Below are 13,929 nucleotides of genomic sequence, written 5' to 3'. Positions count from 1 at the left end.
AGGCTTTATTACCCTTGTCTCTGTTCTTTTGCATTGTAATTGCGGATCACTAGACACATGCTTTCTTTTGCCTTTTTCTCCCTACCAAATAAGTAAAAGATTTGGAAGGGAATGGGGTAGGGCATGTCACCAAGTACTGAATTTACTATTGTTTGCTGGAATGAACAACTGGATAACAGAATGAGGATTCTGTGCTTCCCAGACTAGCTAGACAACACTTTTATCTAATAAAGTGGCGAGACCCTGAAACTATTAATATCTGTTACCATAGTTCCTGGACAGGGAATTAGGGAGGTAATATTACTCATGGAAACACAGGTTTTTATGAAGGTGAAGTGAGGGAAATAACAAATCTTTATGGGATAAGAAACTTACAAGCCACAATAATTTTCTTAATGAAATCAAGTTCTAATTGGTGTCACTATGAGTTCCTTTTAAATCACTTTGCTCAGCTTGTACACCATGTTCTTTATCTGTGGGCAAAAGTGGGGTGTGCTCTGAACAGTTCTGACCGTTTCCAGATTCTTTTTCTGATACGGGGACAGTTTCTGGGTCTGGATTCAGGGTATCCCCTTTCGCTTTCTTTCTCTTCCTCTTCTGGCTTTCTAGGCTTGTGTTTTCAGAATGTCTGGTCTGCTGCATGCCTGGCAATGTCATGCCAATGCCGGGAGAGAGAAACATTGATGGGTAGATCAGTCCAGGGGACATTCCTGGTAGGAGAAAAGGGTTAAAAGCTACAGGACTACTGGTAGTTATTGCAGGTTCAGACTGATCTGAAAAGGAATTAGGAATAGGCTTGTCTTCAGCTAAAGTATCTTTTTTTACATCATGGCTATTCTGTTTGTCATCAGTAGCCTTTTCTGTGTTTGACGTACCACTTTTAGTTGTGCTTGTTAAAGATGATGGAACCGTTGAAGTACATGTCGTCGTCATGGGTGTATTCAGAAGTCCTCCAACACCAAACATCTGGGGTACGGCTGCCATGCCTGGCAGCATCATAGGCAACATACTGAGGGTGCTCTTGACATCCTCTCCAGCAGGCACTGCCGCAAAGCCAGCAGGAAACCCAACCAGCCCCGTAAGCGGGATGCCCTGCATATTCCTCATATTCTGAAGTCCTACTAGATCCATTCCAGCAATGAGTCCATTCATGAACAGTGGTCCCATTCCTGAGGGAGAGTCTGCCACAATGCCAGGAGCCTTAATGAGGTCGCTTCGTGGGCGCCTTCCTCTCCTTCGAGGACCAGCATCTCGGAGAACTGGCTCAGTTAGGATCTGACTGAACTTGTTTTCTGGTAGAAACCCCTAAAAATTGGAACAAGAAACACAAAATCCCTCAGTTACTACCCTATAAGAAATCATCTGGGGTGACTATAATGTTGGCTCTTCCTTCTTCAGAGTATGACTCAGCAAAGAAGGCAACTGACCTACCTAGGGCTGGCAGGTATTTTACCCAATCGTTCTGGGGGTTTCTTACTGTATATTTTATTTTCTAAGGGGGCATTAAATGGATGCCGAGAGAATTTGCTACAATCTTATCCAGAATCAAAACCACAATGCTACTATAATATTCTTGACCTACTACTGAGCAGATGACCATTTGAGCAAAGCTCCAAAGAAACTCACTAGACAGAAGCAGTCTTTAGCCTTTAAAAACCTGTGAGAGTTACTAGGAATGAAAGGTTTTGTGAGGAGCAATACTAAGACTTCATTGGCAGGTACTAACAACCTGAAATGGCCTCTCTAATATCACAGGACATAGTCTTGTTTTATCTAAATTCTATCAAAAATTAGTGTCCACATTTTGTCAAGTTGCTGGATAAATCAATACCCCTTAAGGATTTGCCACCCAATTATCTTGATATGCAAAAAAACACTTTGTGAAGCACTTATGTCTCATAAATTATGTGTTAAAGGATAGTAACCTGACTATTAGAGACTCATCAGTTGCAAAACTTCATATGCACATGGGTCAGCAGCATAACACGTTTGAAGAATATGTGATCATTACCAGATTTCTAGATGATTAAGCCTTATAAGTTGCAGTAGTAAAGAATAATAACAATATCTCTTTGAAAACTTTGAAAGGAAGAACGATGTAGCAGAGACACTTTGGTTTTATTCCTTTGTGCTCTTTGATAAACCACTTACCTATCAAATGAGAAGGCTGGACTAGAAAATTTCTGAAGTTCTTTCCATCACTTGTATTCTATAGTTCTATTACTTAACAAGTTAGTCACTGAAAATTCCTATTGTAAATCTCATAATCATTTAAACATATTTTTCTTTAAAAAATTTTCTTTTTAAATTAATAAGCATTGATTCCTCTCCTTACCACTCTGTGCTGAAACCTCTGCCTCCTTGTAACAAATATGAACAGTCAAGCAAGACAACTTACTGGCCATAGCATACTCTGCTTTAAGTCTCTACTGAAGTGCTCTTCATGAAGGCACTGAGTTACCCCAAGATTCTCTAAGGTTACGTCAGTGGAGCAGAAGCTCTGGCACATTTTGCCAAACTGGACCCAAGCTTAAGGTACAGTCTTGCCAAGAGATTACACAATGATTCTAGAATATGTTTCCTGGTTCAATTGTTTCTAAACCAATGGAAACACTGAGGAGGTTCTTTCTTAATGGAATTAAAACCTCTTCCAAAGTTCTATCCCATGTGAATACCCTCATTTCCCCAAAAAGCAGAGAGATGGAAGGAGGAAGGCTACCTGGCCCATCCTGAAAGATGTACTTTAAGAGGTCTATAAGCAATGATGTCAGGAGTAAGGAAGAAGGCACATACTTCTCCTGGAAAAATGTTAAGATATGCAAAAGAGACGATAATCTTGCAAATACCTGCCTCACACGGTGATTTAAATTGTTTTATAGAATGTGAAACACTACAAGAAGGTGAACTATTATCAGTTACAAGACACTTCTTAGAGACTGATGCAATACACAATTTTGAAATAATCTGTGTAAATGCATTAGGTACACCTATCAATAGAAATAACTGACATTATGCATCTGTTTACAGGTACACTCTCTGGTTCTCAGTAACTGTAATGAACAAACTGTTAACAGAGGCATCCTAACCTTGGAAAAACTGTCAGTCAAATGTAAGTGCTGCTATAATACAAAACGTTTCTAGTACTTCTTCACTGAAAGCCCACCCACTGTTAGGTATTTCTTTTAAAGCAAATTTAATGTTGGTAAAAGTGACTGAGGCTGAGTTTTCATTTACCCGCCAGCTGCTCCCTCCATTAAAAGGCAGAGTTCCATCCCTTACTCATTAAATCTTGGAAGGGCTAATTGTGGTCTTAGTGTTCAGGAGAAAATCACCAGTAGGCCTCAGAATTCAACTATGCTTCATTCTATAATTTAATTTATTTCCTATCAATATTCTGTTAACAGTGTCAGAGATTAACAGAAATTATTTGGACTTCCAAAGTCAAAGAGTAGATAGGGAATTCCAGACACTTTGGAGTGGTGTAAAATAGCTGGGTTAGTATATGTTCATTTTTATTCTCCCTCCTCAGACCCAGGGAGCAAAAGCAAAGCATCCTCCTGGGAGGGAAAGGAAAACGTTTCCAGTCTGTGGACAATTGTTGGCAAGTATTTTAACCACTTCCTGTATGGGGAGAATCATCTAGTAACCCAGCGGCTACCACCCTGTAACTGAAGTTCTTTGCTTCCAGCACTGAGTGTTGTGGCCAGCCACTCACAGCAATACATCCACTCCCTGGAAGCCTCTGCCCCATGGCAATTACACACTGGGAATGATCCTGCTCCCTTTCCATAGGAAAGCTAAATGGAGGAGAAAGGGAGAGTCATATACAGGAACAATGCCTGGGGGTAACTGTAGTTTTCTATATGATTTTAAGTGCACTGAGATAAAGAGCATGTCATTATAATAACTATACGGGCATCTTGGGAATAAGTAATTTCACATTTACATATTAACTTTCTACCAAAGATAATGAGTGGAAGTGGCACAGTGGATAGAGAGCCAGGTCTGGAGTCAGGAAGAACTGAGTTCAAATCTAGTCTCAGACACTTACTAGCTATATGATCTTGGGCAAGTCACTTAACCTCAGTTTCCTCTTCTGTAAAATAGGGATAATAGTATCACCTACCTTGAAGGGTTGTGGTGAATGTCAAATGAGATAATAATTGTAAAGTGTTTAGCATAGTGCCTGGCACATGGTAAGCATCATATGCATGTTATCTATTTATCATTATTATCATCATCATTATTATTATTACTCTTGAATGCTCACTGGAAATGTAGGTAACATTTTAATCATCAATTATGAAATGTTTAATGTATGCAATCCTAGGGAGGTTGGTATATTCTTAAGAATGATACCTTCCAGAGAAATTTGGTTTGGTATACTGGGCCCTCTGGATATTATACTCATGTGTACAGCCACTGAAGTGAATGATTCTAGCCAGTCTAAAATTAGGGGCAGAATACAGAAATGAATTTAGAACAAAGGAATAGTCTTTTGGGTATTCACTGTATTTTTTAATCGTGCAGAGAGGCCACAGAGCATGGTGAGAAAAAAACACTAAGAGCCCAGAGACGTGGGTTCTAGTCTTGACTGCTATTGAGTACCTGTATGGTTGGTACTGGCTGTCACTTGCCTTTTCTGGGTCTAAGGTTCCTCATTTACAAAATGAAGAGGTTAAATTAGTTCATCTCTAATGTCTCTTTGAATTGCCTATGGTCCCATGGAAGTATTTCCACCTGCAGAGGCATAGAGCAGTCAGAAAGCTCTTGAGGGCTCTGTGATCCTGACAATCAGATACAAAATGAATGCAGCTGGGAGAAAGGATGGCCACAAGGGTATTGTTACAATCCAGAGATTCCATTCACTGGGAATCAAGGTGTGGCTCTGTACCTTATGCTAACAGATGCTTTGGTTTTTTGCATCTTACCAGAGGGCACCAGAAACTAACTTTCAGAAAAGAGGCATCAAACTCAAATAGAAACAGGGGCCACTAAATACACCTAAGGATTCTAATGGGCAGCATATTGATTTAGTTTTAGTTTTTTTTTTTTAAAGTGAGGCAATTGGGGTTAAGTGACTTGCCCAGGGTCACACAGCTAGTAAGCATTAAGAGTCTGAGGCCGGATTTGAACTCAGGTTCTTCCTGACTCCGGGGCCGGTGCTCTATCCACTGCGCCACCTAGCTGCCCCCGATTTAGTTTTAAAATAGAATATTATCTATGTTTTATTGTATTTTAATTTATTTTGTTAAATATTTCCCAATTACATTTGATTATGTTTCAGGCTACACTTGGAAGTGCTGTGGTCTGCAGGCCAGGTGTTTGACACCTCTGCTTTAAAACAAGGGTTAGATCCATTTAACAATGAAGGAGAAACACATTTGTGGCAAGAAGGTGGTTAGTAAGGAAGGTTCTAAAATAAGTTTTGACTCTAAGGAATTCCCTGCAGGTGATAAACCTTAACTTCCACACTAAAGAAATTCAGGTGAGAGTGAAATGAGAAAAGCATCAACAATAAGAAGGCACAATTTTCTCAAATGTTTCTAAAACCAATGCTTAGAGTACATAAAATAAGCAGAAAGAAGAGACCACATAGTGTCATAGTGTAACTCCTATTTCTATAATGCTTTATGGTTCAGAAAGCATTTTCCTCAATAATATCTATTTGAAGTAGATAGTATAATTACACCTTAAAACTGCACTAAGACATTTGGGACATTTTATTACCTCCATTTTACCAAATGAGGTAACAGTAGCAAAACCTAGGCTCAGAAACAGACCTTCAATTCAACAAATACTGAACGACTCAACACTATAGTTACCACACTCTTTTCACTTGGCCATCACAGAAGAACTAGAAGTCTTAGGATATGAACACAATGTGTCCGGGTGGTTCAACCCTCTGATCCTGGCCCTAACACTTGCTGCAGGGCTGTGTATGCCAACTCTGAACCACCGTCTCCTCACTTATACAGTGGGAACAATACTCCTCTTATAGAGTTATTTGAGGAAAGAAATATGAGCTGTTATTACCATAACTGATGAATGCAACAATGAAAACACCATCAGCTCATTCCTGCAGGCAGGCAGGGTTTCTACCACCTTGGAATGTGAAGTCTGCTTAACTTAGGATGTCAAAGAGAGACAATGGGAGATGGTGTTAACGTGTGTAGCAGATATAATTACGTGCTTCCAGACCCCAAAAAGAAACTAGGATTTTTTACATTAAAGCTAAAAGGGGACCAAAAGCATACCCACAAACACAACTTTTGATAGGCATTAGCTCCAAGACAGATGGACCTCCTCTTTCCATACTCAAGTGGCTTTGGTGGAGGATGTGGGGATGAAAGAAAACCATACATTTATAGAAAAACCATACATTTATAGAAAAAGTAAAATATGTTGTAAATCACCTAATGCTTTTAGAGAATAAGTGATTACATACTTTTGAAATTGTAAAAGGAAAATGAATTGACCATGGTAGGTTCCTTTCTTTGTTTTTAAAGGTGATGTCAAAAGAAAAGAAATAAGGATGGACAGAAATTATACAAAAACGATTATTTTACCGTATAATTACTAGATTTGCTATTCTAAGGAAAGAAGAATTATTGAGTAAAATAACTAATTATATATATATTATACACGCACATGCACATGGGCATATATGTGTATATATATGTACACACACACACACACACACACATATACACAGATCTACACCTATAAAAGATCAATTTGACAACTGAATAAAGGATGGACTAGAGATGAAGCAGAAGGCAATAGTCTAGATATGAGGTAAAAGGGCCCACATTAGAGTGGTGACAGTATCAGAGGTGAAAATGGATGTATACAAGAAATATTAATAGGCTAGAAATAACTGGACTTAGTAAAAGATTAAATATAGGGAAGTGAGAGTGAGGAGTGGAAGATGACACCCAGGTTGTAAGCTTGAGTGACTAGAAAGATGGTGATGCCCTCAACAGTAATAGGAAAGTTAGGAAGAAGGAGGGTTTGAGGGAAACATAACTAGTTTCAGTCTTAGAGAAGCCAAGTTTAAGATGCCTGCAGGACATCTAGTTTGAGATGAACAATAGGCAGTTGGAGAATGGAAGTCAGGAGAGTTTAAGCCTAGAAAAATTGATTTAAGAATCATTTGCAGAGAGATGGCACTTTGCTTGGAAGCTGATGAGATCATGGATATAAAAAGAAAAGAGCCTAGGACAGTTTGGTGGGTATGACTTGGATGAGGATCCAGCAAAGGAGATGAAGATGAAGCAGTCAGACAGCTAAGAGGAGAACCAGGAAGTGTCACAAAAACCTAATGAGTAGAGAGAATCAAGGAGAAGATGGTGATTTACAGTATCACGTCAAGGAGGAGTGAGAAAAGGCCATTAGGTTTGGTAATTAAAAGATCACTTTTAGCTTTTGTGAGATTAAAATTGGATATTAGATCATAAATCTCCCCTACTTAAACTTTCCCTTAATTTATCTCCCAGACTAGTAAATGGAAGAAGCTTCTGGTTTTCTAGATAGAGCTTTTATTGTATGGTAGTCACAAGGTGATGTTGATTAGAAGGATAGGAAAGTAGAAATACAATAGAAATCGTCTTAAGTCTAGGCTTAGTCTATATTCTGTATAAAACTCACCAAAACCCAAGGCCACTTTTGGGGAGAGAGACCGAGTCAAGCGCGTGCTGTTAACCGAGAGCCGGGCCAAGTCAAACTCCAGTCCGCGTCTGTCTGTGCAGCGCAGCCAGGAGACCAGCAGAGCAGGAAAAAGCCCCCACTTCCGTTCTCTCCTTGCCTTTTAAGCTCGCACCCCGGAAGTCAGAAGTTGAGTGCTCAGCAGGCAATGCTGTTGGTCTCCTCCCCAAAAGGGTGGTCCTAAAAAAAACCCCAAAACTGGCGTCTCTCCATTATCTAACCGACTGTTAAAACTTTTTACCACACTATGAAGTTAGTAGTTTTCATTGGAATGATGAGGTCAGTGGCCAAACTGAAAAGAGTTAAGAGAAAAGTGAGAGAAAAGGAAGCACAGAGATGGGAGATGGATTGTGTGTGTCAGGAACAACAAGAATGCAAGTACGCAACCAAATGTAGTGTGCAAGAAGGTGAGTGATAAATATCTATACACCTAAATATCTAAATTTATATATGTGTGTGTGTTTACATCCATCCATCCATCCATTCTCTTGGGGGCAGCTAAGTGGCATAATGTCAGGAAGACCTGGGTTCATATCTGTTCTCAGACACTTAATAGCTGTGTGACCCATAGCAAGTTGCTTCACTCTGTTTGCCTCAGTTTCCTCATCTGTAAAATGAGCTAAAGAAGGAAAGGGCAAACTACTTCAGTATCTTTGCCAAGAAAACCTCAAATGGGGTCATGACTGAACAACAAAATCTATTTGTAGAAAGGCTCTCTGTCCTAGGCCATCTTCTCTTTATACAGTGGTGATCTCATCAGTTTCCATGGATTCAATGACCATATCCATACAGATGATTTCTAAATTGATTTTTCTAGTACCAACCTATCCTGACTTCCATTATATATTATACATTCTATCATATAGGCACTGGGAATGTAAAATATATCTAGACCCACACAATACAATATACATATATGTTTACACACATATACACAATACACACATATATACATACACAAAACCACAGATATGTACACATATAAGTATGCACACATATTATACACAAACACACACACACACACACACACACAGAAGGCTGGGGCCAGGTTGGGAAGGGCTTTACAAGCTTAACAGAGGGATTTACATTTGACCTTAAAAGCAATTAGGAGCCATTGGAATTTAACAGGTAAGGGAGTAACATGGTTGGTCTTGCCCTTTAGGAAGATTACTTTGGCAGCTGTGTGGAGGATAGATTAGAGAGAGGAGAGACCTGAGCCTGGGAGGCCAATTAGGAGGCTGCTAATTAGACTATTATCTAGGGAGGAGTGAGGAGGGCCTAAGCTAGAATGGTGGTGGTATGAGCAGAGAAAAGGGATGGATTCAAGAGCTCTTACGGAGGTAAGAAATACAAGATTTGGCAAATGATTAGATATGTGAGATGAGGAAAAATGAAGAGAGGAGGATAATGCCAGGGCTTTAAATGTGGGTGACTGGAAGGATGGTACCTCCAACAGAAAAGGGGCAGAAGGCAGGGCCTGAGAGAAGAAAGTAGAGTTCAGTTTTGGACATGTTGAGTTTGAGATGCAATATTTAATGTTTTTTAGCCATATGCCTTTACTAAATTATTATGCCACTCCTATCTTCCTCAACCTTTCTGTAGATATCATTTGGCAAATTACTTTACAGACTTTTTAGCCTAGGATTTAGTCAACAATGAGGCTTTGCTACACAACTCAACACAATATTCTCTGCATCTCAAATGTCCTCTCCCTTACCTGCCGTCCTGTCTCCTTATGGACAGCAGGGACTCTTTCTTCTCCACTTAGGGAGCCCATGTCCAATTTTCCTGGTTCTTTACAACGCTGTCTTCTCTGCTTCGGTTTGTCTGAAAAATTCTAAGAAGCAAAGAGAGCAAATATTAAAATGTTAAACTACTCTCCTGCTGCTTTCTGTGGAGCTGGTTGCTTGTCCTATGTAGCTGTCTCTTTCATTACACTTATTTCCAAGAGCCTGACACCAATTAAAGGGAAGAAAATACACCAGGACCTAGCCCATGCTGGGCCCTTTTCTTTGCTTTCTCATTCCTTTCTGTCCTTTAACTTGGAAAAAAGTAGAGCAAAGTATCAATGTTTAGTAGACGGTAAAACACAATGATTTAAAGTTGTGTTTAGTTGTGCAATAGAGAGAACTTAGACTATTTTCTGTTTGCTCCAGGCTCTAAGTAGGCTAGAGACAGATGGCCTCCGATGGGTCTTTGTGGCACTGTGTATGCACTCACCAACCTTGTTTCTTCTGCATTTTTGCCATCACCTTGCCCTCTTGTCACTCTCATTTACATGTGTTTATCCTCTGTTCCCCTGAGGATAGGGAATGGGGGGAAATTTGGAGTAGAGGGGCTTTCTCCCTCTAAGTCTTCTCCCCTCCTTTTTAAAATGAACTCCTTTACATGGCTTATTAGTGTAATGGATCTAAGATCAAGGGAGTGGGATTGGTAGTTAATGGAGAAGAGGGAAATTAAAAAGGAAAAATTTGATAAGACAATGATATTTTTCCAAACCGTTGTCCAGAGGATGAAAATACCAAGGTAAAATAGAAGGAAAAATCCCTAAAAGACAACTTTAAGGACAGCAGTGATTTAAAAACAACGACAACAACAAAACACCACAAACTATAAATCATAAAAACGCATCTAGCCTTCTATTTCGTAACTTGATTTCTCATGAACCACATCACCTAAATGTCAGTGTCAGTGAGTTAAGTGTTAAGCATTTGAGGTATCAAAATGGTGTCAGTGAGGACAGTTCTTTCATTATTCAGTTTCAGCTACATTCACTTCTCTATAGATGTTTCTGACCTGTATGTTATAGTTAGAGGGTTACTTGGTATAGCAAAGGTCTTAGAATCACAAACAAAAGGACTTTATTTTTAAGTGACAACCTCAGTCTTCATACATTTCATTGGAACCTATCCCATACTACTCTCTCCAATAAGCTCCCGATCTCAAACTCAATCAAGTCACATGGAAGTGTGTAGAAAGAAGACACACATCATGTTTCCACTTACTGTCCCAAAGGTAGGAACTTCTATTGTATAATCAGATTGTTGCCTTAACCAGTCCAACAAACTCTTGTTGGGAATAGTCTTCTCAGCTGGGACACTGGTTGTTGTGACTGTGTGAGGAGATGAGGTAGCCGAGATTGGCCCATCGGGGAGGGTGCTGCTTGGTGAAGGCTGCTCTTGATCTTCCTGGACCTCCTAATGGAAAAAAAAATGAATATTTGGGAATATGCAATGTGTGAATGTATTGGAATGGTTACTGGATTTTGGGTTCAAATCTAGGTTTTCACCTTTACTAAGATAAGGGACTTTGCTCTCTTTGAACATCACTTCCATGTCTAGAAAATGGGGATAATACCACTTATGCTACCTGTCTCATAAAGTTGCTGATAACATTTTATAAAATGTAGAGGCCTATAATATGTGAATTATTAAGTACAAATAGTAGAATAAGAGAATTTCTAAAAAAACAGATGTGTCAAAACATTTTCTTTGTTTTCATCTTTTCTTTACCTTCACAACAATAGTTTCAGTAATAATCCCAGCATACACTGCTAAAATAAATGCAATGTTCTAAAAATCACAGTAGAAGACTTTTTTTTTTAAATGAGGGAGATTAAAAATAAAACACAGTTCTGTCTAGCAAAGTCTCATTGATTAGACAAGCTGACTGCCAAAGTAACTTATTTGGAGAACTACAGAGAGCCAACAAATCATCTTAAATATTCTATGAATACAGGGGTGGGAGGAAGGAGGACACAAGGCAGGAAGAAGACTATGTTCAACATCAATTATTCACTAAACACCCAATGCAAGTACCATCTTGCTCTAGTTGGCTGGAAGAGTTATACAGAAACTACAAAATACAATACCAGCCCACTGAGCTTAAAATTAGAAAAGGGCATCATGTATAGAGAAATGTAATGGTGTCTAATGAAACATAATTGTTTAAATGACAGACAGGAACTACTCCCAGAAAAACAGCCTAACTGATACGGCTCAATATTTGAGGGTTACTACTGCAGCAGAATCCTGAAAGACTGCTTCTTAATCTTTACATCTCAATGGTAGCTCCTCAGAAAAGACTAAGTGACCTGAGCATTCCTTCCAGGGGCATTATACACCTACCAAAATTCCTGTCTGAAGTGTTCTGTCCTTCAAAAAGATGAGGTCCATTCCTCCTTCTACATTTTTTCTTCTCCCTCTTCGTCTCCTCATGGCAGCATCATCTCTTCTTAAGGTTCCATTGACAATCTGTCCTGTAACAGGGTGAATTAACCCAGCTTGCAGAATTCCAGACAAGTCCATGCCAAGGGATCCTTGGAGGGTGCTGACTGTCCCAATCTTAGGTGTGCTGGTGCTCAATGGGAAAGGGGAGGTGGTTGCTGGGGGTGCATCAGGTGTGCAAGAGAGGTCTATGGCTGACTCCCCACGCCAGCCATTGAGCATAATAGGTGGGTGTCCATGGGAAGCAGAGAACTGTTCTAGGCTCCGAGACTTCAAATCTCTCTCCATATCAAACTCATAGGGGCGTCTGTGCTTTCTTTCATCCTTGGCAAATATTGGAGCCAGGAAACTTTCCTATTAATATCAAATATGGCATAACATTAATATCTTACTTTCAAAGAATTTCTTACATGCAAGGACAACTGTAGTACAAGCGTCAGCTCCCATATAGGTCTATAAAAAAGATTTCTGCTAAAAGACAGCTAGAGGATTGTTTTCACTCTTCTGAACCCCTTCCCCCAACCCCCCCAAGAAGAGACTATTACTCTGGCATTTTAAATTGTCTTGCCTTGTGGACCAACCAGGTTAAATAGAACCATTCATCGCTGATGGTCAATGAGACCTACCAGGATCTCAGGTACTTTAAAATCCCTTTTTAAAAATTACTTGCCCTGCTTCTTGGTTACTGTAGTGCCTTTTGGACAGACATTAAGTACACACACACACACACACACACACACACCATTAAATTCTCCGCTTAAAAAACATTTTGTTGATGCCTTTTGTTTTTATTCATCCCTGCCCCCAGACTGAATAATTTAAAACAATTAAAAATATCCAATACAGACACTCGGATGGAAATGTATATGATGTTTGTTTACTCTTAGTAGTCCCCTACCTCTGTTATGAGGGTAGAGGCATATTCAGTTGTTTCTTTTCTAGGACCTTTACTGATTTTCCCATTACTCACAGCTCAATTTTCTTCTGGTGATCACTGCATTTACATTATTAGAACCATCTCCTATTGTGCTTTTGGTTCTGCTTATTCCCTATCAGTTCAAACAAATATTCTCAAGTTTTCACAAATTTCTCAGATTTGTCATTTATTACTGAATAATAATATTCCCTTATACTAACATATAATTTTCCCCAGCCAATTCTCAATTGATGGACACCTACTTTGTTTTGAATTCTTTGCTACCAGAAAGAATGCTGATATGAATGCTTTGGTACATGATGGACTTTTGTTTCTGTGTTTGACATCTCCAGAAAATATGATCAGAAGTATGAACCACTGTCACTTTTCCTGCATAATTTCAAATGGAAATCCAGAATGGCAGGACCACTTCACAGTTAAACTAACAGTGTATCAGAGTACTAGGAATCCACTACTCTTTTTTTTTTTTTGCGGGGGTGGGGTGGGGGTGGCATATCTATTGTTACTTCTTTTTTTTTAAAAGGGTAAGATTTTTAAAAAGATAATAATAAGCCTAACAAAAAGCTCCAAATCTCTTCTAATCTTTGTCAATGAGCATCAACAAGTTTTTATTAAAGCAGTGTGCTTCCAGGAAAACATAGTAGGTGAAACACTGTTATAGAGAAAGGCTGGGAACTAAAAGATAGGAACAATGTTATAAATGTCCTGAATAGCCAAAATGTTTATCACATAAATGTAAAATAGTTATATAAAAACAATAAAATAAAGACTGACATTCAGGAGAAATGCCACTAGGTTTCAGTGCTAGTTTATAGTCACCAGTGACTCAACTTGTCTTGGGGTCATTGGATAACTGAAATTATGCCTAGGTTTCATGATGTTAAAGTGAGATTTGATGAGATAATATGCCAATAATACTATTCTGAAATGATACTGGACAATTTTATTTTGCGTTCTGCTATTTTTGATTTAATATTATTTCATATAATTTTCCCGTGGGCATCTAATTGTTTAATGGATGACTGGAAGTTCCTTTATAAAAAATATGACAAATGGCCA

The 13,929-nt window shown here is 39.0% G+C and overlaps 1 protein-coding gene across 10 annotated transcripts in view; it reads right to left on the bottom strand.

Annotated features, from left to right (window-relative positions):
* The window catches only part of CHD6 (chromodomain helicase DNA binding protein 6), a 197,470-nt gene that overhangs the window by 18,118 nt on the left and 165,423 nt on the right, over positions 1–13,929 (bottom strand). For 6 of the 10 annotated variants that reach the window (XM_043987068.1, XM_043987067.1, XM_043987073.1 and 3 more), the window contains 4 exons: positions 11,835–12,287; positions 10,713–10,904; positions 9,425–9,544; positions 263–1,305 (listed from right to left, as the gene is read on the bottom strand). In XM_043987068.1, the coding sequence (XP_043843003.1) occupies positions 409–1,305; positions 9,425–9,544; positions 10,713–10,904; positions 11,835–12,287 (1,662 nt within the window). In that variant the 3' untranslated portion in view covers positions 263–408. Of the gene's footprint in view, positions 1–262; positions 1,306–9,424; positions 9,545–10,712; positions 10,905–11,834; positions 12,288–13,929 lie in introns of those variants that run through there. The other 4 variants (XR_006354944.1, XM_043987070.1, XM_043987075.1 and 1 more) reach the window with 3 other exon arrangements.

Source organism: Dromiciops gliroides, chromosome 2 (assembly GCF_019393635.1).
Source record: "Dromiciops gliroides isolate mDroGli1 chromosome 2, mDroGli1.pri, whole genome shotgun sequence".
Classification (NCBI taxonomy): domain Eukaryota; kingdom Metazoa; phylum Chordata; class Mammalia; order Microbiotheria; family Microbiotheriidae; genus Dromiciops; species Dromiciops gliroides.
This window is presented reverse-complemented; position numbering and strand designations above follow the sequence as displayed.